The 23,862-nt window shown below is 49.9% G+C and overlaps 1 protein-coding gene across 1 annotated transcript in view; it reads right to left on the bottom strand.

Annotated features, from left to right (window-relative positions):
* Cda4 (chitin deacetylase Cda4) overlaps window positions 1-22,242 on the bottom strand; it is a 75,223-nt gene extending 52,981 nt beyond the window's left edge. The window contains exon 1 of the mRNA XM_077662981.1: window positions 21,787-22,242. Within this exon, the coding sequence (XP_077519107.1) occupies window positions 21,787-21,874 (88 nt within the window). The 5' untranslated portion in view covers window positions 21,875-22,242. The remainder of the gene's footprint in view (window positions 1-21,786) is intronic.
* Between the last annotated feature and the right edge of the window lie 1,620 nt (window positions 22,243-23,862).

The raw sequence follows: 23,862 nt of genomic DNA, 5'->3' as shown, positions 1-23,862 counted from the left end.
GTGAGAGTCCGCTCGCGACACATCAGAGAAGAGAGCTGGAAGTGAGGTGCAGCGCACATTCCACTGCACAGAGCTCGAGACGTCTTGGGACGGGTGAAGCCGGATGACAGCTCCTGCTGCGCGCGGTGTGAACGATGCGATTTGTCCGTTTGTTGTTTGTTTCTGTACGATTCCTTGTTAGCTGACCCGGGACGCTCTATCTGGGCAAGACGTGCCGCATTATCCGTTCAAGGAGTGCCCGCCTCCGCGGCAGCGTCTCTCCAAGGTTGTTTCGGGATGAGTCAGAGGGGTCTGGCTTTCCAGGCACGGCTCTAGTGCGCTGCCTGTGGGCTGAGCGATGCGGAGGTGAATACCTTCGCAAGTCGTGAAACGCCCCGGGGGTAAAGAGGCCGCTAACTGTGCCGCCGCCGCGTCGGCGCTCGGATTCAAGCGGGAGGCCCCCGTCGAGTGTACGGCGCGCCAAACGTGTTATTAGCAGGTGCACCCCTCAGGGAGCCGTTGATCCCGCTATGCTCAAAACGTGAGTTGAGTTTCGTTGCAGCACGGTGCACTGGAAGGATGCATTCACGGCAGAGTTGTGAAAACCCAGACGCGCATTAACCGCTCGCCTTCTTAGTAGGCCTTTAATTATTAACAGCTCCAAAACTGCGGCACTTGCGACCGCGGTGGCTCAGCTAGGCGGCTATGACGTCCTTATAGTACTGAGAACAAGCTCGCGGGATCGACGCCTGGCCGTAGCAGCGAAATAATTTTGATGACGCCTAGGTGCTAAAGCACCGATGCTGATGGCCTTCGGCGCTCTTCAAGGTAAATCATCGTCATCATCATCAGCATGACTACGCCCACTGCAGGACAAAGGCCTCTCCCATATCTCTCCACTTAAACCTCTGCTGTGCCAGCTGCGGCCTTCCTGTCCCCGCAAACTTCTTAATCTCATCCGCCCACCTAACTTTTTGCCGCCCCCTACTACGCTTGCCTTCTCTTCATAGCAGCGATGGCGTACAGGTACAGCATCCGCCTCGCGTGCAAGAGGACCGGGCTTCGAATCCCGGTGGCGAGCAGTTCTGCACCGGGTTAAAAAGAAAAAAATCTCCGTGTGTCGATGGAATTGCATTATCAGGCCTGGAGTGCAGCCTGACCTCGGTGACCAGAACCGACAACGCACTCCCTCGGCAGAACAGGACTTGGTCACCCTTGTGTATAACTTGGCCACAACCTCCTATATGAACAAACCAAGGAACATAAGGTGGTCCGCAGTGAAACTTGATTCGTGCTCCGCTGCTGGTCAGTCACCGCGAAGACGGGTCGGATGACGAGACCAGGCTTCATTCATGATTTTTATTTTATCGGAAAGGAAAAACTGAAGCAAAAAAGGGACGGTTATAATCCTTGCGCATTAGCGGCACGTAAGCGTTGTAGTGAAAATTGCTGAGTTTCCTCCTGTTTCCGAATGATTTGGTCTCACGGCAGCGCAGACGTGAACTGCATTGTCAAAAACTTGTTGGCGCGGCCGCCGTGTGACCGCGCAGTGCCCCTCTCGACTCCTTGGAGGGCAGAAGTGGTCGGCCTCATCCGCGCGGTGCCACGAAGTGACATCACTCTCCGGCGAGCTGTGAGACGCTTGTCTGTCGGTCGTCTGGACCGGCTGGTTAGGTTTTCCGGTCACGTATTAAAAAGATAGGAGGGGGCAGGATAAAGGACCAAGAGAGCGGGTGCCAAGGTGCCCCTGATCACCATGCTGTTGGTATTTCCTTTTCGTTTCTATTCAAAAAACGCAAACGTATATATAGCATTGCTTTCGCTGAGGAAAAGCTTGTTGCTGTCAGACCCGAGCAAATGTTTGGTCTATGAGCGTTCGTTCGAATACATATCTCAAGCCTTCGCGGTCGCGGGAATGTACGCACAAAATCTGGCAGCGCTAGGTCCGACACTTCTTCCCTTATTAGTTTTCTCCATGCTCTCTGCTACGGGTCTCTGGGGCTGCATAAAGATGAAACAACGTTCGATAGCGATTATTTAGTTTAATACATGCCCGACAGAATGAGTAATTAAATCGAAATTACAAGAAATTTCACGGAAAATGGCGAGCGACTTGAGAGCTGTCTGGCCGCTGGGGGCAGAAATTTGGTTTAGACAAATCCACCAAATCGGGAGGCTGCTTCGAGCGCCCCTACCATTTCACACTATTTGAAAACCTGATTACTTGGGAGCACAGTGAGTACCCTCTGACTTCCAGTCCAACTTAGGTTACGGGAGTGAAGCGTTTTTTAAAGTTCCGTAAAAGACCAATGTGCATTATAATGTATGCGGGGTCTGATCGAAGATAACGTGACGTACTTATGTGGCTCCATGTATATTTGACTTCTGCCAAATTGTTATAAGGATACAATCTGAGCCCTCCTCCACTAGTAGACAAAAGCTAACTGTGCGGAGCATACAGTGACACCAAGTCACCGACTAATGTACTAGTGAGCTGCTGTCTGCGCGTACGCATGATGGAGTCGAGAGTCTCGCTTGTCTTCGCCTCTTGTAATGTATGTGTTCGTGTTCTTTTTTTTTTACAGAAACCTTATAGTTGGCTAAAAACAGTAAGCGTTTAGGGAAGATTACCCAGTCTGACTCTTTTCGATGGGGCTGCCGCGAACAGGGCTCCACGCGAAAGGCTATCGCTCGCTTGTCGTGATGCTGTGAAAAGTTCCGCTCAGTTTTGAAATAACAGTCAATATTTGCGTCCCTTCGTTGACTATTCCATGCTTCCTGCCAAGCCTTGAACCCTGCTTCATTTCCTGCTTGCATGTTTAGAGATAGATGCGTCGTCCAAAGGTGTTACTAGCCGCTAGCTGACCCAGCTGCAATCTTTGCGTGTAACGAATGCAAGCGAGGCAGAACAGGCGGTGGACAGCCGCCGTCCGTTGTACAATACCTCGTTTGCACAGACAGCAACGCTGTTAACATTCTGACAACCACAAAGCATACCATCAAATGAACGAACGGCAGTTAAGGCTGCCCTCGCAATAAAGAGCGTGGTTTCGTTGCATGGGCAGCGCTTAATGGCATTAACACTTAAACAGCTGCTAATGCCATTCTCATCCAGCCAGTGTGACCTCCGCGGTGAAGGCTGCTCGTGAAACAAGGAAACGAGGCTCCTATTGCATAAACTTGCTCAAGCTCACTCCTTCGCTTGCGGTTCGACTGCATTAATGGATGCAGAGGAACTGTTTCATTTTTCTTGAGCTGAGCAATGTGATGAACTCTCTTGCGGCCTCACTGTTCAGTAATCAGTGAAATATGCAGAGGAACTGTTTCGTCTTTCTTGAGGTGAGCAATGTGATGAACTCTGTTGCGGCCTCACTGTTCAGTAATCAGTGAAATATGCAGAGGAACTGTTTCGTCTTTCTTGAGGTGAGCAATGTGATGAACTCTATTGCGGCCTCACTGTTCAGTAATCAGTGAAATATGCAGAGGAACTGTTTCGTCTTTCTTGAGGTGAGCAATGTGATGAACTCTCTTGCGGCCTCACTGTTCAGTAATCAGTGAAATAGCGCCTCAGAGCGAAGTTTTAACACGATGACTGTAATATTTGTAGACCGCTGCAGGTCTGCATTTAGTTTACACGCTGTGTTTATTGTAGACACTTTATTGTTGGCTGCCTTTCTGGCGCTATTCCCTGCTGTTCGATGGCATAAGTCAGCGGGTAATGTGCTGTCTAACATGTCCTTTTACAGCTGTGCACGACATTCTAGTGTGCTAGCACTTATAGCCCATACAAAAACGTCCTATGTGTGTATGTAGAAAAAGCTATGTCCGTCTATGGCCTTTTATGAACGTCTATAAGCACCCATAGAGGTGCTTATTGCCAGCTATTGAAAAATCTATGCCACTAAAGCTATAGCTTTGGAACCATACAATTCTCTTAAGCTCTCTATAGAAGAAAATATATCAGCCTGTATAGACAGCTATAGATAGAAATAGGAAAGGTCTATAGCTATTTGCGCCAAATGTCTATAGCCGGCCATAGGATATTTTTGTATGGGAGCGGCCATTCCCCGCATTTAACCGTTGCGTGCTTGCCTTCTTGTTTGTCTGTTTGTCTGAAGCCTGTTTTGTGGCATCAGGCGGCAGCTCAATTAATCGTGAGAGGCTGCTCGCGAAAAGCAACCTGGATCGCAACCCAACCCAATTAAGTCCCACCAATGGCAGCACCCGCCATAGAAAGACAGTGGCACATCGCTTGACCGCTGTCCCACTGCGCCAGGAGCGGTAGGAAGACTCCCATGTATCTATGAATGTAGAGAGATATTTCCTCATTTATGAACCGCAACCCATAATCGCTATACGAACAACTGCCATCCGTGAACAATGGATTTGAACACCGGAACCGAAGTGAAGACCCAACTGCTGGCGCACCTAATTCGCAACTGGCCTAACTACGCAAATCGACCATCATTTTTTTTTTCAGAACCTGCTCATTGTTTGAACAATTATACGGTGTGTTCAAAATTAGATTTTACTGATTAAAGAAAATGTGAAGCGCCGTACGTCAATGCCACTTTTGCACGTTGGTAATGTGGGCAAGCGGACTGAAATTGGGATAATGATTGTCCCCATATATGTTGTAATTAACTAAAATTTATTAATTAATTTTTTGTTGGCTGAAGTTAGCGTGCAAGTTTATGTCGAGAACTTGGAGGCGGTTGCTTTTGAGGGATATTCCATTTTGTAAAATTTTAGCAACGCGCCTGTGTCCTGAGATGAGCACGTCTAAAATTTCGTCCCAGCTCGTCTAATTACGCATGCGAGACAGCGGCTATCAGCGTGAAGCACCTCCCTCGTGTGACGCAGTTGTTGCGTATGGCACTCCGCCTTGCAAGTGTGTGTAGCGAGCGACATTGCGTCTCTCTAACGGCTGTAGAAGCGATCGCCTAAAGAAATAGCTCTGCCTTATCGCCGACGCAACAGTTCATTGGTTTCGATCGCCGAGAAGGCAAACGCTGGCCCAGAACGAAAAGTCATCCGCGTCGCCGCTCGCTACATACTCTTGCAAGGCGGCGTGCCATACGCAACAGCTGCGTCGCACGAGGCAGGTGCTTCACGCCGAGAGCCGCTGTCTCGCATGCGTAATTAGACGAACTGGGAGGAAATTTTAGACGTGCGCATCTCAGGACACGGGAGCGTTACTAAAATTGTACAAAGTGGAATAGCCCTCGAAAGCAACTGCCTACAAGTTCTCGATATAAACAAGCACGCTAACTTGAGCCAATAAAAAGTTAATCATTGAATTTTAGTTAATTACTGAATTTAGGAGGGGGGGGTTATTATGACCCCCAATTTGTGTCCGCCAGGCCTTATTACCAATGTGGAAAAGCGGCATTAGCGTACGGTGTTTCGCATTTAAAAAAAAATCAGTAAAGTCTAATTTTGAACACGCTGTATTTGTTAGAAATGTACTACGGCCTTCTTTCCTTTGCAATCATTCAGAACCAAGGAAGAAAAAATTGTGCGAACTGATTTGTGGTGTAGCAGTCCGTAAAATGGTTGGGTGATTTATGGGGTTTCCTGTCCCAAAACTACGAGAGTGTAATGAGAAGGAGACAAATCAAAGAAACGCTTCATGAAAACGTGGCGTGCATAAAGACTGTTGAGGCAGGTAACTTTGATGCAGTCCCGTTAATATGTATTTCTGATCTCAGTGAATGACTACATTGATATAAAATGGTAATAATCGGGGATCACCAGGTTCTAGCCGAGCTTACTGAATAGCGTCGCTCACCCAGGGTTCGTCACCTGTCGTCAGATAGCAAGCAACACGCAGAAAAGCTGTGCAACCGCTGAGCCGCTGACTCGGCGATTCCATGACTTGCGCACTGACGAATGACGTAGCCAAAATAAGGAAGAGCGAGAAGTTCCACAAAAAAACTATTCAAGACAAATGGAAATGAATTTGTTTCCGCTTTTCTATTCCAAACTCTCATTTATTTCTCGTTTTTATACCATGATCATCGTCGTTACTTATTTTTTCACTATTGGATGGGCCCATTAGAGCCATCATGCGTTAAAAGGAGATAACGCTGCTTGTTCAGCAAGGGCATACGTCGGAGGCCGAACGAAGGTTGCCGGAATTGCAGCGAGGAAGACGACGATGACAGGCTGAAAATGCACCATCATTTTCATAATCGTGGCCTCAGTACCGAGAATTGCTTCCTCGGCCAGGGTGTCCGATATGTAAACACGAGGACATTGAGGCCGACATTCATCACTTACTGTGGGACTGCCCAGCTCTCAAGCCTACAAGGATCCGGCACCTGATGGTAGCGGGTCTTTCACCAAGCAACCCTGCTTCCTACATTGCCTGGACGCAGGGACCGTACCATCGTTCTCTACTGGACTTCATCAAATCAGCTAACCATTTTCCATTCATTTAATCTCTACTACATCATTCATCAAACCTTCACCTATAATTGATGCCCTGGGGTAATAAGTTTCGCTTAAAAAATCGTTATCATCGTCATCACCATCATCATCATCCTACTGCAAAACGAGGGCTTTTGCTGGAGCTCTCCAGTTGTCCCTGTCCTAGAGCCAGCGGTGTCCTCAATATCCCCCCCCCCCCCCCCAAACTTCCTGATAATCTCATCCCTCGACCTTGCTTGAATTGACTCACGGTATGTATGAGCTCAGAATACGCAGCCCACCGCGACATCTAGCCATTTAATTCGTACTTAATTGATATCCTGGATGCCGAATAGGCTTCGTTTTTATTCTAGCAGGATAGTTAGTAACCGCAGAAATGCGTTTCGGGAACGGTATCTCTGTGATCTCTGCGAGCACACTGGACGTAAATTGCTGAGTGCAAATGAAACGCGAACGGGACAGAACACCCCAAACACAAATTACGACCGAAGAAGTGAGGAGATACAGCCAAGGGTCGTAATCGTTTTCAAAGGGGGGTGGTCGCGTTTTCAAAGCATTAATTAACCGCGCGAGTAGAATTGAATTGCCGTGAACAAATTAAAACTGTCTCAACCACCTGTTCGCATTTGTATCGCCCATTTTGCGTTGCCGTTTTTAAATATGTTGCTGACGCTATCCACAGAGTGGGTCTCCGTTGCAGCGTCTTCAGTCATCTGGCATGGTGGCCAGTGAGGAAAACGAACTCATACGAGTATGCGCGTGCGCGTGTGGGGAAAGAGTGGTACACTACACATTTACGAACACAACTCGTTCGAGGGGGTATATGGGGGAGGGGGGGGGGGGGTTGCGGGGTATAGTTGTAGCGGGCAAAGCGTTTCGGCCAATTTCCTTCCCCGTCTGCGCGTGCCCGTCGCGGGCCGACTCTCTGCTGCCGTGGCCTCGCGCTGTTCCGTCGTGTGGTTGGTTCCCCCTCGTCGCCGAGACCGCGGGTCACGGGGCAGGACGCGCGCTTTGGGCGCCAGAAAGGAAAACAGGTTTGCACCGAGGGCGCGCGCATAATGGTGCGCGCGCGCGAGGTTATTTTCGGGTCCGATCGCGGCCCGGCGCGTGCGACGCCGAAGTGGATAAATAGCCGTTCCAAGCGCGTTCTCATTCTATATATCGGTGGCCGATCGGGTCTATATTGTTAGAGAACGCGTTCGCTGCTCGTATACCTCTTGCTTTGTGGTCGTACGTACGCGCATTGCATGTCTGTGTGTGCGCGCATTGTTTGTGTGTATCTGTGCATAGGCTTGCGGAACAAAATTTATTCCTGCATAGCCATGCAGTCAGTTGCTTAAAATGTAGGAAGATACTAGGCGCCTACACGCTCCTTCCTTTAGTAACAATATCAGGTGACTGGGCTGCGAGGTATAGCTACAATAAAGGTTTTTCGAATAAATCGCGTCCCGCAAAACTTTTGCTCGGGACTGTATGAGTGTGCGCGCATTATCTGTGTGTATCTGCGCATATATTCTTGCTTATGTATGTGCGCATGTGTGTACATCTCCATGTGTGACTATGCATGTAAGCACATACGCCCCATGAAATATTTTATCATTTCAGTTTGTATCGTACTCGATGCTATACTCGAGCGCTATACACAAGGGTGACGCAGACTATACGTGTTTGTGAATGTGCTTTCATACATTGCGTGCTTGTGTTCAGCTAATCGATAAGTGGAGATGATAACGGAGAATGTTGACCGTTTGGAAGCTTTAGAAGCCGTATCAGCGGGCCTCCTTATCAGAGTTTATGTACGCAGCGGCAGTCGAATGTCTCTGATGGCTTTCAGCGCTCGTAAATAGAGCGAAATCTGGCTGAGAAGAATTACCGCTCTCGTTCGATTACCTGTTACCTCTGCAAATGCGATATCTTTCTGATTCACCTTGCGCTGCGTCGAGCTGTTTATTTTTTTACGACGACGCATTGCGCTTCGCATATGCGCAATCGAGGACAAACGTGAGCTTCCTTCGTTCGCTGACTGCGCGGCGCCTTTGAGAAAAACAAGTTTTGATTGAGGCTCAGAATACAAGGCCAAAAAAGACGAGGGGAAATGCCAAGTAACACGGTGCAATAGCAGTGGCTTTGGAAGTAGTGGTATACCACATAGGGGAACGGAAATTTCAACATACTGTGCCAATGTAAGACTGAGCGAAGCTTTCAAGGATGCTTATCCGAAGAGAGCGTCTGAAAAGGTTAGCGATGTTAATAAGAAGAAACTGCTGCTACTGCTACTGCTATTGCTGTCGGGAAGAATGAAAAGGAGAGTGCACGGGCCTGCCCACTGGCTCAAGCTGAGCCACAACCGCTGCCACGTGCTGAAAGTAGGAGAGCCGAAAGATAGGAGAGGAAAGATAAGGAAAGACGCGCGCGTGCTAATATGCCCCGGGCCGATCCCGGAGGCAGTGCAATGCCCTACGTCATGTGCATACGTGGCATTAAGGGCGAACTTGTTCTGCACTAAAAATTAACTTAGATATCAGGCCGTCGGCGATTTTGGATGCATGAGAATGGCTCCTTGGGCTAGCTGGTTTGCCATCTTGAGAAGGAAAAGAGTGCCAGACGACGGACGAAGAAGCCGTACAACGCTAGCGCTGGTGTTGTGCGCTTTCTTTGTCCGTCGTCTGTGTGCGCTGTTCCTTCCCAGAATTTGTGATGCTTTCCTGCTGCACTCTGCCGACAAAGTCACACTTGGGTGCAGTTTCTCCTTACATGCAGCTCTACATGAATCATATAGTATGTTTTTTTTCCTTCACTAGTGCAGAGATTCTGCGACACTGTACTTCTTTTTTGCTGTTCCATATTGCTATGGCTCAAGGAACGAAGGCGACACTTGCTCATGAATAATAATAATCCAATAATGTCAAGACGGGAGTACATAAGAGTTGTTTCTTATCGGTATTCACATATGGGGCAGAACAACGCATTGACGGCAACGCAGCGAGATATGGATAGGAAAATGATTGGTGTAATGTTAAGACACATAAAGAGAGCAGAGTAGGCCAGTGAACAAGCGTGACTTTATGACTTCCTAGCTGAAATCAAGAATAAATGAGCCTGGGCAGGGCATGTAATGTGAATACAATATAACCGCTGGTCCTTAAGGGTAACGGACTAGATTCCAAGAGAAGGCGAGCGGAGCAGGGGGCGCCAGAAAGTAAGGTGGGCGGATGAGATTAAGAAGTGTGCGGGGATAAGGTGGCCGCAGATGGCAAAGGACAGGGTTAATTGGAGCGACATGGGAGCGGCCTTTGTCCCGCAGAGGGCTTAGTTAGGCTGATAATAATGATGAATCTACTTTTTATTACCTGACCAGTGTCAATGAAGTACATATATTTCGTGAACTGAAACGAATAACGGGCAGTTACTGCAGTCTCACTACAAGCAGTGATCAGTGGTTAAAGCTAAAGTACACATATAGGAGGTGTCAGTCGTCACTAGAACCGTGTCGGAGGTTGCAACGATCAAGCATCGCTAGCGCCAAGCCTGGGGCGTTGTTCACTCGTCATGCGATGTACGTTGCCCGTTTATGCGGAATTGACCATTCTCAAATTTATATTCATAGATTTCTGGGCGTCCTCAAACCACACCTTGCGCAGTGCTGCAGCGGTTAAGCAATGCTCCACTGCGTCGTTGGCAGGTGCTGCCATCGGCGGGTATTATGCGACCCAGGTTGCTCTGCCCTTGCAACCTCTAACGACCAATCATTAATTAAACTGCCACCTGCCACGGTGGTCAGTTTGTTCACAATCCGGTGGGCAGGTTGTGATGACGTCACAAGGGCACGTGACCTAGGTGGTCCACCTTGGTTGTTGCTCCGGCCATTCCGGCTGCGGGGCTTCAAACGGTCGCCCCCGCCGACGCCGGACAATTTTTTCGACAGGGGGGTATTAACGCTCTCGCGTAAAAAAACAACAACAAAAAACATGCAGCGATCAACCAGCCACCAATCTGTTATAAGCGCTGACGGCACGTTCCGACTCACACTCCCGCCAAAGAGTGATACAATACAATAATGTTACAGGTAAGCCTTTGTGCGCCGAGCTATCATGCCCATAGCTTACAGTGTATCAGTGCACTCCACAGTGAGGTCACTGGCTACTTGCACTTTCCTTTTGCGCGCAACCCAGTAACGCCTGACAAGACAGGTTCAGCAACCGGAGTGCCGCCTAGTGCGGAGTACGTGCGAGGATTTACCAAGTATGTGCAGATCCGAGCACACTTGTCTAGAGTGCTCGAGCGGGGTGCTGCGCAACAAATGACCCCCGGATATTCAGTGAAATTCTATCGCAGCAGCTACGGGTAAGCCGCTTGTGCCTGTGCGGTTCTTACGTCTATTCTGCTGAGCTGGATCGCAAGTTTTATCATTGGAAGTCAATGCCTGCTTTAGAATTTCGCTTGATTTCCTTCTTACAGACACCGCTCGAGCGGTCTAGACAAGGGTGATCAGGACTGTACTTGCGGACCGGTCGTTAATGAGATGCCTGTTACGGGTGTCATGGCATTCTGAAGCCTACTACACGCACAGCCTACGCACGCACAGGACGAAGACTCCTGATGTCCCTCCTCGTTTCTTCTCGAGGTGTCGTCAGGTATTTAGACTGTCTTTTTTAAAGTCTCTCAACGTTTGCTCTGTACAGCACACGCCTGCCTGCCTCGGGACTCATTTCGAAGCGTTCTACGTGTCTGGCCTAAGTGAGTGGCTGACTGCACGCACTGAACTTCAGCTGTCAAAACTAAAAAAAAGAAAAAGAACCTAAATGAGCTTTCTCAGCCGTACACGTGTCGGTCCCCAAACAGCGCGGTCTCAAGGGATGCGCCAGCGCAGACTAATACAGGCTGTTGTACAGAATCACCTGACCCTCCCCCCAAAAACCGCTCCCTTCGTGTTCGCACTGCCGGTCTGACGTGTTTAGTTTGGGGCGACCCGGCATGCGTGGGTAAACAGCGGTCCACGCAGGCAGACACGGCCTTAACACGACGCGTTATCGCGTTCGCCGGAAAAGGAGGAGGTGGAGGAGGAGGAGGAGGAGGAGGAGGCGGTCTCGCGCCCGCGCAGTATCGCTCTCGTCAACGGCTTGTACCAGCAACAGCAGGAGCGGGAGCGCGTCGGGCCCCCCGCGCGCGCAATGTTCCACGGCGGGGACCGCGAGGCGCGCGCCCCCATAATTATTTCTTGACGCCTTCGAGCGAGAGGCGACCGCCGGCGGTCGACTCCTCTTCTCGGCTGATTCCGAGCGCGGGGCTCAGTCTGCGGCGGCGGCGGCGGCTTTGAATCGCAAATGAGACGCCCTCACGCTCGAGATGCTTCGCCGACAGTCGCGTCGCAGGCCGCGCGTAGTGGCCCCGGCGCCACGCTGCTTTAGCCTCCTTTTTGACCCGCGAGCCGGTCTCGGCATTTACCTTGGTGCCTCACTTCTGTACAGCGGGCTCCCGGCCTCTGCCCAACCTCAGGGTCGCTCGGTTGAAAGGAAAGAACAAAAAAAAAAAGTTGACTGGAGCGGGTGTGGTGTTTCATGAGCCTGATTAGCTACCCGTTGGATGGTTGTAGAAAGAAATCCCGGTGTAAAAAATAAAGAAAAAATGCAGAATGAGGGGAAGCCTTCTAACATGCCATATTCGATGCCCGTGGCTGATTCCCTGGTCTATTCGCGGGTTATCTAGGCGGTCAGAAAAGCTGAGGGAAGTGAGACGGGTTGTCTAGCCTATGAGGCTTGATTAGTTGCCCTTTTCAACGTTACTCAGCAAAATCTCGTTTTAGCTAAACGAAATGCTACTTAGCCATGTTAGAGGGAAGCTCATCGCCCGTCGGAAATAGAATGTAATAATTCTCCATGTAGTGGGGCGGTGAGAGGAAAGGGAAGAAAAAAAGAAGGAAAATAGCTTTAGAAGCTTTATCCCGAGGTTATTACGACACGATAATTCCGGGACAGCTCGTGACCATACTTGATATTCACAAATCCCTGTGAATTTGCAACGGTTTTGAGGTGAAACGGTTTTGTGCCCGAAGGACCTCGCGGAGTGCGCTGTGATCAAAGCTCTCACATCTGCAGTCCTAATTCGGCGAAGAACTAAAATCTTATAAATTAAACAGAGTGGGACGAAGACGCCAACGAGCAAAAAACGCGCGAACAACTTGTTAGTACGAAGAACGTACCTCATGAGAACATTTAGCGTCAAAACTTTGCTATTTCATACTGTGGTAGTTTTTATGTTGTGTCGTAATCTTATATTGTACACTTATATTTTTTATTATGAGATAGAATGGTATCTCACACCATCTTATAAAAGACGCGCAATAAAATACGCTGCTTATTTTGCTATGGCCTCTGTCGCTGTAAGGATGTTTTATGGCCTACCACTCCACATCGGAACTGCATTGAGTACTGACGGACTGTGTGCTACTGCTAAGCAATGCTGCGCCGAATTAGCGGCGCACGCGAGGACCGCCCGTGGTGGTAGTGTAATTCTCGCGAAGGTAATTTCTGTCCGGAAGTTCTATAAGCCGTTTAGCCGCTTCGCTTGAAGCTCTTTGGCGCGCCTTAGAACGAAGTGTGTGATTGAGAGCCTCAACGTGAAAATTAGGTTTTGCAACATACAAACGGTACGCACATCGGTTACCTTTAGACAATGCCGGTCACTTTGCATGTGAAGTAACGCGAGGGCTGAAGGTTCATGGCGTGGAGGGCTTTGCAGAGCCTTCAGGTATACCACAGCAGACTAGAAAGAAGGTCGGGATGGGCGCCTCCAGGGAGGAATGGAACAGTCCAAAGAGAGAACTATAGCCGCAATACTGCATCCAGCTTCTGTCACCTTTTTTTTTTTGTATTCCAAAGCAGGAACGGATATTGAGCTTGCGTCAGTGAGTACGGGTTATGCTTTTCTTCCAATTGAAACAATTTTAATGAAACTGTTTTAGCAATTTCCTGGTGGCGTTCAGCTTTCATCCCGTAGACCGAAAAACAAGGCAAAAAAACAACAACAACAAAAAACCGATGGCGTGTTTGAGTTAGTTAGGCCCCGTGGAGAGTAATCCCGCTTTCTTTCTTGCGACAGAAACTTAAAATTTATGCCATTCGCTGAACTCTCAACTGACACAAACTTTCGCGCACATTTTGCGCGTTGTTAACTGAGAGTAACTTTTCGCAATGTTAGAAGCACCAAGTGCAACAGTCGCTTCTTTCCGAAGAGGATGGGACTAGCAATCTACCATTAAGTAAAAGTTCTGCCTCCTCCTCCTCCTCCTCCTCCTCCTCCTCCTCCTCCTCCTCCTCCTCCTCCTCCTCCATACGTCCCCAAGTCAGCATAGGCTTGAATGTGCGTCATGTGCGTTCGTACTACAGAGATCACCGCCAAGTAAATTACCCTAATGTACTGTGTTTTTACGTATTGCGCGTGCGTGCTTTGTGTGTATCTTCCGCGACATTTTACGCCCTGCTGCAAAATGCGTTGCGTATAACGTTCGGCGCGCTTCACTTCGTCTCTTATGCTTGTCACCATGGACTAAGACGCCAAGTGAGCGGTAAGGTAAGCACCTCCAGAAGGCACTGAAAGGCGTCTACATGTCATTTCCCTTTGCAAAACTCCCTCGCTCAAGTCGCGAAACCGCACTGGCTACAACAGCGAAAGCTGCACTGCTTGCGGGGAACAACGCTGGCACTGTCAGTCGGAGACCGTGTCAGTCGTGTTCGCTGTGGAGCGAAGCAAAGCCCCCGCATCAACTGCGAGTTGCTTTGTGGGCTGGCGCTGGCCAGAGGAGCGAGTATGCTGACGCCGTTAGTCAAGGCGACGTCGTCCTCCATCTGTTAATCTCGACCTTCCCGCACCGACCGGGCCTTCCCCTCGGACCACGGCGTTGCTTGTTGGCGCGCCACGGAGGGCGAGCGTGCATAGGTAAAGCGCGGGACGGACGCGATTACGGGCTTGCTTGGCTCGGCGGGCGAACATGTGATTTCTCCACGGGACTGGCAGTGGGGGCGCTTGCGCGAGGAAGGCCGATTTTCCGGCTCTCGCTGGCGTGGGGACGCCGGTGGTGAGGAGCGTGATTAAAAGAAGAAAGGTGACGCTGTCGTGACGCTCTGCCGCCTTTGGAAGAGCTTTGCGCGCGGCTTTCGCCGACCACTTGTTTTGCAATGAAAGATGAGACAAGAGAGAGTGCGGCGGCGATGTTGGTGATGCTGCATAATCAGAGTTGTGTCGTGGAAGGCATGCGTAGAATTCAGCGGTCACACTCTGACGCGGGGGCCGCGTCTTTTGTCGCTATGGTGCAGTCGAGCATGGGAGGATAAGTGTTAAGGATACACGCACGCACGCACTAACGCACGCACGCACGCACCCACCCACCCACGTACGCACGCACGCACGCACCCCCCCCCCCCCACACACACACACATGGCGCTTATTCTGCTTCTTTTTTTGCTTTTGCTATATTGATCACGTTTAACTAATCGCTATCACCAGACATGTTGTGTAAACAAAAAATAAAAAGGCGCTTCTTTTCCACTCTGCTGATATGCCAAGACTTGGCAGGGGCTCTTCACTTTCTTGCTCGCACGCGCAGAACTGGTGTTCACTAGGTCTCATAAGCGCGCGTGTTGTTTCAAGAACAGAAAACACGCTGAAAAGGTGATAAAACGGAAGCCGCAAGGTTTTTTCTGTCCCGCACAGGACTGGTATGAAAAAAGAAGGTACCGAGGGAAGGATAAAGTAATTCATAAGCGAACGCATACCAGAAACAACAGTACTTGATAGGCTCAAAGCAGATGAGATTGGAAGAATACTCTATGTTGTCGGTTCTTTCTGTGCTACCTTCACGCATCACATGCATGTGCCTATGCTGTGCGTGTATTTGTGATTGTCTAATGAGATCAAGAAGAAAATAAAGAGAGATGGGCAACAATGAAAAAATGGGGGATAGTTGGTTTTTCATTATGCAGGGAACCGCGCGTGCGATTGTAACCAGTTTAGTACTAAATTGGTTAGAAGACGAAAGACGAAAAACACACAAGGCAACGAACGTAAAAACGAAGCGCACACTCACAAATTATTTTATTGCTCAGAAGGAGCTCATATATACACGAACATAGATGTGATATGAGGTGCAACACGAACTAACCCCCTTCTCCCCCCCCCCAGAAAAAAAAAAACTTGGAGGACGCCGGATTACCATGAGCTTTGATAATGCAATCGTAGTGAGCTGCCGTGCACGAACACATATCATACAAGTGGAGAGGGGGATTTTCCTTTTCGCATTTCGGCACCGGCCAACCATGGCAGGTGGCAGGTTATAGCTGCGTGCACCACAGAGGGGATACCAGGGAAAAGAAAATATAGTCGGGGACAGCGCAGAGTAAGGCGGGTTGGTATGATTAGAAAATCCGCTGATGTGTACGTGGCTAATGGGGAGGTCAGCGGAAGAGGCCCTAGTCCTTCAGTGGACATACTACGTACTCTGGTTGAAGATGATGATGATTGCAATGGCGCCGATGATACAGGTGAGGAATAAAACCATGCTGCGAGACAATAGGAAAGGAAAAGAAAGGGCCCGCATCCCACAAAAAGGTGTCGGTTTACTTGGCGAAGCACAGGGCAGCCTTCAAAGCCTGGGAGTCAAAAAGCGGTTGAGCCGCGCTTTTCAAGAATCATGTATGCGCACAAAATGCATATCTGTATCGAACCAGCGTCATAAACGCGTTCAGCTAGGCTCTTCAAACTGCGGCTTGTAATTCAGAGTCCGAGACAAAGTGAAATTTGATCATAATGTACGATGTCGCTGTACGAATCGTACATAAAGGCTTTAAATACCCGTTCTGACGCCTGAAGCACTCACGTCATTGCGTTGTTACGCGTACACAGCGCAAACCGCGTCAAATGTGCGCAATGGGCGACATAAGGACCGTCTTGGCAAGGAGCGCGGGACGCAATGCGGTGTCTTTCAGCACTCGAGACCGGACACCGAACGCCAAAAAGCGGTGGTCGGAAGGAGAGCACGCGAGCGCAGTCCGGTCACGTATGAACCCTCTCTCCCCGTGGGCACGCTGTCGCCTCCTTTTCCTCAGCCTCCCATACATCTCCAGTTTTACGCGTCTTAGGTCGGTGACGGTGAAAGCAGGGTGTTGGGCCCAGCGTGGGCTCCACCTCGGGCCGTGTCACAAGCAATGCGCGCCACTCCGACTGGGACTCGCTCGGGTCGCGTGCTGAGCGCCTTTGAAATGCGTATACGCATAGCGCTGTATAAACAGAGCGTTCCAAAGAGCGCCGTGCTTCCCCGGAAAGCGCCTACGCCGCCAACCCCGCAGCGCGCGCATGGGAATGCGCGCAGACCGGCCCACACGGCTCCTCCAGCCCGGTCCCACAGAAACAACGCGAGACGGATGAAGATGCACGCGCTGCATAACTTCGCCTGAAGTTCGTATCGTGCAGGGCGTACAGCAGCTGCTGCGACCAGCTGACGACATAATAGATGTGGTTTTGTCGCTCGATGATTTCTGGTTTTTATATGGAGACCGCATCAGTTAGGTGCTGCTTGAAGGACCGCTGATGGCACGAGAGATAGGTACGCTTTCTCGATGCGAGTTTGGCGTTAGGAAGCGCCTGACGTGTAGTTGTAGGCTGCCAAGGATAATGCGTCGCAAAAAAAAAAGGAAAAAAAGCTATCAGGTTGACTCGTAACCTGACGCGTTACTTACTAGGAAGCACAAAAAACGGACGAGGGAAGGAGTAGGCGACACAAAAACACGTTCACGTTCATTTTTTTGCGCTTACTAGTAAACAACATGCATGGCCGACTAGCCCGGCAGCTTGCTCTCCTGAACAGACGCGTTAGTCGTGTGTGTGGGGCTATAAGCATTCGAAAATACATCGCGAAGCATGCAGAAAAATAGATGGATTAGCACAACAGAGCAAAATACTACGGGGCGTTGTGAAAACAATCCTGTCTGTTTCCTCACTGCACGCCCAAACTTATACTGCGCTTGACGTATTGTTCGTCGTCAGAGCTTAATTACGCGCTTGTCATGTCAGCTGGCCGTTATAGTTTTGTATGAGCCGGGGGTACTTACTGCGCGCAGCTTTCACGATAGCCCGACTTCCGCTGCAAAGAATCTCGGGGCCCATATGAGGACGATTCGAAGGCCAGCACACAGCCGAGTCTACTGGTCTAAGTAAGTTCGCGACGGCATACATAGCGTGTACAGTCATGAGCAATATGACAGGTTACGAAGTTTGAGCATTCATTTATTGATTACTGCACACTTATATGTGACAAGCACAGCTTTTTGTTTTCAAACTAATTTTCCTCTTAGCGTAAAGTAATCCTCAAATTTAGCAGGCAAATAACTAGAAAGTTTGCTGTTTTTCGCAAAACGTTTGTTCCCTCTTAAATTGCTTTCAACTGCACATTTCACTGATCACATTTGAGCTTTGCGACTTTACGTTGCGTCAAAGATTTCCCTTCCGCAATTGCTGCGATGAATTACGGACGCTTTCTCCATCACATCAAAAATAGGGGCTTTCCGTACGGTTTCTCAAAAACGACACACGATCCTGTTTGTACACGTAGGCTACCTGCGCAACTTTACGGACTTTTTTCACAGTGAAGAATACAGGCAGAACGTTTCATCCTTGAAGTCACTCAATGGACAGCCTAGCTCTCACTCGACACAAGCCTCAGTCAGCCAGGCTCGTGAATAGTCTATAGTACACATGTGTTTGTGTGTGGGACCTCGTCTTTCGCCCTTTTCACCTGCAGTACCATTAGCCAGACCGCTCAGGCCTGGCCATCATCTCCTGCTGCCATCAAAGACTGCCCCCCCTCCCATTTCTCTCTCGTGACACAGAGTGTCCCGTAATACTGTTTGCACTCATGCATCTCCCACCGCCTCCAGCCGCAGTCGCAACTTCTCGTTATAAAGGGCGATCCAGGCAGCCGGCGACACCGCGCGCTACAGGACACGTGATGCCGCAGCCCGAGAATAATAAGGGCTGCTGGCGAGCGCGCTTCCGATCCGCGTTTCCGGAATGCCTGCGGGGAATTCCAGGGCGCTGCTCATCGCGCTCGCTCTTCTGGGCGCACTGAAGCACCCCTTTCCCGTTGTTCGCTTCCGGGAGGCAGCATGCTGGACGCTGCGTGTGTGTGTGCTCGCTTGGAGGCGGCGGCGGCCTCGGCGTAATTCGCGCAGAGAGGCGTCACGTCTGCCTGAGCACCTCTTCTTCCTTCTCCTTGTCCTCCGAGGCCTCGGGGTGGTCTCTCTCTCTCTCCTGCTCTGATGAGCAAAGGCCAAGACCTTTTCACCGAGAGCTGCAGCGAGAATGAGACCTCCACGCGCAGATTTCTGCGTGTCGTCGGCGGTGTACCGTTGGAGGCGGTGTTGGCGTTAGCGCGTCTGCTGGGTCGACCTGTCGGACCCTTACCAAGTGAGGAACTGTGTCTTAGGGAAGCTCTGTGAAACGCAATGGAATGCGCGACGAGGTACGTCTGCTGTCTGAAGATTGACAAATAGAAAAAAAGCGAAGTCAAATAATACCTCGATTTGCGCACACTGTGAGGCATCGATATTGGCGTAGGAAGTTGCGCCAATATTGATGCTTTTATAGTGAAATGATTTGTGAACACAGTTCGTCTATCTAAAATAACACGAAGGTTTGTATAACGTGTTCACATAATATTACCACTTCGTCAGGAGGCGGATAATACAGCCACCGGAGGTATTCTCGAGCACCAGGACAGTGCTGGCATATATGTATGGCCTGCAACTGTCTTGCTCATTTTCACTGCCTTCCTTAGCAGTTCACTCGGTAGGCAGTGTTTAAAATGGTTGCCTTTAAGCAGTGTTCGGGGACACCCAGTAAGCTGGCACTGTTTTTTCCTTGTTTGTTTTCAAGCGATTACTTGCTCTTTGGAATTAACAACAAAATAATTATCAGTTGCCTGAACACGACCGGTGCTCCAGCTAACGGACAAGTGAGCTTCGCAAAAAGGCAAACGGGCTTTAAGAATTGAAGACTCATTCTAATTCCGAGGATTGCGCTAAGGACCTTGCCGCTCGAAAACTACTTCTATCCTATGAGAACCAGATCCATTCAACTGAGCAAGATTGACAGAGGGCAGCGACGCGTGCCGCAATCTTGGACTGTATCAATGATCTCGGCAAGCTGAACTTTACGTGGGTCAAGCGCTAAAACACTAAACGTTTGCACGATCACCCATCATGAATGCACGTCTGTAGCATTTCAGTCTTAATCTGCGTAAAATATGAGATCCGGCAAGTGCTAAACCATAAGGATTAACACGTACAAATTGTGTGAGGACGTTATGAGCATACTTGCGTGGCTTTCCGCCTATAACAAGATTTTTTTCTCGCCTAATGATTTGCGTGCATTAACGCAGCCATGCACGGTACGCAGTCACTGCCTTCAAGAGAACTGCATGAAGAAGGGCGAATGATTAATGTCACTTTTCTTCATGGCGTCACCTCGTTCCTGGCTCCTCCGCGATGGCTCAAGACTTCGCTTCATACGGCCGAGTATTTTCTAATGCTACGCAATGCACCTTGAATTCGGAAAACATAAAAAAAGAAGTAGTGGCCCGATTGTTATCAAGCACCACCTACACTCTTGCAAAGCGATCACGTACGGGCTGCCGACTTGGGGAGAAAAACATGCTAGCAGCCAACTCACAAGCTCGGCTTCTGTTGCCAGAGCAGTTTTATTGCTTGCGGCGGAGGGGGGAGGGGGGGGGGGGGGGGGGGGCGGATGTGTTAGAGCAACTGCTGGTGTTACAACGGCAGTGTCCTCAGTATTCTTCTCTTCATTATCCAAGTCAGGACGGTACGGAAAAAAAGAATGAGAAAGTATAAAGAGCACCTAGCTTGAGAACTTCGTGCTATCTATCGCGTGTTCAGTGCGATCCTCAATTTGTTTGCTACGTTGCTAGTTAATCTTTTTTTTTTGTGCACGATGAGGGGTCGGCTTATGCCATTACGCAAGCAAGCTCTGGAAAGTTGTTGACACGGTTTTAGCTCAAAGTGTTAAAATAATACGTGCTTTTTCTTTTTTTTTCATTTGACGAGTGTTCCGCTAGGCAAATGTTTAGGAAGGTGGTGGCAGGTTATATAGGATAAAGCTAAAAGGAGGAGTGGCACGCCCTCTTCGCAGGGACAGTTTGGAAGGTACACCTGCCACAGCGTTCATGACACAGATTAAAAATAAACTGCAGGCTGGTTGCTGCCACTGTGTCATCCAGTGACACCACTCACTCCTGTTTCATCTATCCCTTTTGCAGCACAATGTGACTAGTTCTCCGGTGATCTTCTGGACTGGCAAGCTGGTAACACAGAAACGTCACGAAACCTCGGCTTAGGGCTGCGATTCGTTACAGAAAAATCTTAAATCGGACGTCACATTTATCGTCGCTTGCTTTGGCAATGCGATAAATGTCCATGTGCTTCTGCTGCCTGCAGAGACGCTACGTAACTGGTGATATCTTTTCAACAACGATTGGTCGCCAACGCCCGGATTTGTCTCGATATGGATTCGGTCCGCGCGTTCGCCGCTGCCTCTCCTCGCGCCATCTTCCATCAAACTTGCAAGAACCCTATAAGCTAATGGGTCTGATTGCTGACAGGCCAATGTATGCATCGCACGCGCACCCCTACGAACCGCTTGACGTCGAATCGAATTAGGGCTCCTGTAGGCACCGTTCGCGTCGCTAGGCGGAAAACGTGGGCACAGACCGCGAGGCTGAGGAGTGAGGAATACAGGTAGGTTTGTACTACATCCAGGGCGCGCTGCGAGTTGGTGCCTTTTGCGCGCGCGCGCGCTTGTGTAGTCAGCCTTAAACGTCTTGGTATGGGTGCGCCGACGTTTGAAATTCTCGCTCCAATGAGCGCATAGAAAATTAGTTCCGGGTGCTTGTTACACGGCGGCTAACATTGGGGCGAGGGAAAGAGCTAGATGCGTGAGACAATGACTGATAATACCTGTTTGGTGAGGCTTTAAACGCACTGACTGCGTCTTCCGGATCGGACATGAACGCTGCGTGTACGCATTCGCGCTTCTGGGTCTATGCAGAATGCTTGGGTAGTTTATACGCCCCAAGCTTGAAAGGAGGCCAGAAGTGAGCTGCCGAGACTGCTAGTTGTCTTTTGATGACTCCTTTGTCCCGCTCGACTGCCTCTGACGAACCCGCCAATTCAAAGCTTTCAGCTGAATTGGAACCTTCGGGTCGAAAAGGTGTCAAACTCCAGAGCGACTTACTGCCGCACACGACTTGAAAGGGTCCTCGTTGCGACCAACAAGGAGCAGACGTGAAAGACTGTTGGGTGTGCCACTCACCACTTGCTGCTGTGACGTAGTGCCCCATGATCACGAGGAGGGCCGTGGCCAGGAGCCAGGCCGGCGTTCCACCGGATGAGAACTCCATGCTCAAGCTTTAGCTGCCGCTTTGTCTTCTCGCTTAGCAAGCGAACCAGACACGAGTGACGATGAACCAGCGGACAGGAGACGGTGGTCTCTCGCTGATGTCTTCGCGCTCGACTAAAGGCAAGCGAGGCAGCCGCGTCGTCCAACCCGCGAGAGAACAGCAGAAAAAAAAAAGAACAAGAAGAATAAGAAGGGAGGGGGAAAGAGAGCGGCTGCTTCTTGGGTCCCGTGTAGGAAGGGCCGGTTGTTGCGTTGGATCGCGGCGGTTTATCCCCTTCTCGAGAGGCAGGCTCGTCTTCAACTCGCACCGAAGGCGAAAGGCAACCCGGTTTTGTACGCACGCGGCGCGCACAGCGAACACTTTCCACTGGACGCTTCTCTTCCCCCTCTTCCCTTCTTCCTCCTCTCGCAGCCTTCGCAAGCGAGCAACGTTGATTCTCACCCACCACCACCCTTGCTTGTCACTCTCCTCCTCCTCCGTTGCTCTCGCTCGCTTCACTGACGCTTGTCTACCGCTTCGCCAGGGATGAGCGCGTGCGTGGTTTTCTGCGCCGGTGACGCTTGCACCAACTTGCACTCTTTCCCCTGGCTCCTCCGTGTCTGCTCTGCAGTTCTCGGATACAAAGATCTCTGCTTTGTTTTCTCGTTGGTTGCTTCGGATCCGGCGTTAGTTTTTGCTTATGAACGTCGGTCTTCCGCCTGTGTGCGCATCATCTCGTTCTCTCAATACTTTATTGCAGTTGGCACCAGGTGCCCTGTATGGGTGTGTTTGTACTTCTTTCCCCGTTATTTTGTAGTGTTTTACTCCGCTCTTCTTCCCCTGATATCCTCGATGCAAAACCAGGCCGCTTATCGAATATGCCGAAACAACACTCCGCTCCGCGCTTCTTCTTTAAACTCTGGCAACGACAAAGGAACCACCGAACCGAGCATATCATTCGGGGAAGGCGGGGTTCGAGACAAAGGAACCGCCGAGCGCTCGCATTGAACGCAAACGGTGATACTTGAGGCTGTCCGCACGCTACGAGGCTTAAGAAGTGTCCCTCGTTTTGTATCCTTAAGATTTTTCTTTGTGTTGTTGTTGACACACCCACGCTGTCCCGCGTGGCGTTCTTCGGCGCCCTTTAGTTGATCGGGGGCAAAGCGCAAGGCATCAGAGTTCAGGGCCAGTCCTGCGTGACAAAATCCTAATACGAAAACGACGAAAGGAACAAATAGATTTGAAAAGTGAGTGCGGGTTGCGATCGAGATAAGGAAACACAGAGCAGTGGTTTGCTCCTTATTTTTGTACATATGTGTATATGTGCTGATGAGATTGAGAGAGGATAGGGAAAACCGAAGCAGCGCAAACAAAACGACGACGACAGAGAAAGAGCATGTGTACGTGCTATTCTCGTGATAACGAATCTCTCGCGGCAATGAAAAATTTTGTCGTAAACACGAATTTAGTTATTGCGGGTTTCAAACGTATAACCTCCTATTCTAGATTGAGGGCGCCAATTGGTGCCTTGAAGCCACTCAGCTCCTCAAGTGAGACCTCAGATATCGTGTTTCCATGTTTGTTTGTCCGAATGAGCACTTATTTACCCCGGAAATTACGTGGATAAAAGTTGTGGTCGATATCGTTCCTTGCCAAAGTGTAAAGCGGCGACAGCACCTAACAAGTGGGTTGCGCATGTTGTCATCCTTGAAGTTAATTTTTTTTTTACAGCGGCAGCTGTTAAGGTCACGCTTCTCTGCTGCGCGGCGTTGTCGGTGTCGTCGTAACATGGATGAGTGCGAGGAACTAAAGGGAACTAACTTGGCTCTCCCCAGCGCCCGTTTTAACGCTGTGGCTTTAAAGTTGTCGCCCCCGAAAGTCCTATGCGAAATTCGCTTATTCGTTGAGAGCGGTCACGTGACCTTGTGCTTGTGATTGTACTTGACGGGCCACCCTGATTGGTCGAGAGATGGCACGTGACCTTGTGCCGTCATCACAACCTGCCGAGC

The sequence above is a fragment of the Amblyomma americanum genome, chromosome 4 (genome assembly GCF_052857255.1).
Source record: "Amblyomma americanum isolate KBUSLIRL-KWMA chromosome 4, ASM5285725v1, whole genome shotgun sequence".
NCBI lineage: Eukaryota > Metazoa > Arthropoda > Arachnida > Ixodida > Ixodidae > Amblyomma > Amblyomma americanum.
The sequence above is the reverse complement of the archived record's forward strand: the minus strand, read 5'-3'. Positions and strand labels throughout refer to the sequence as shown.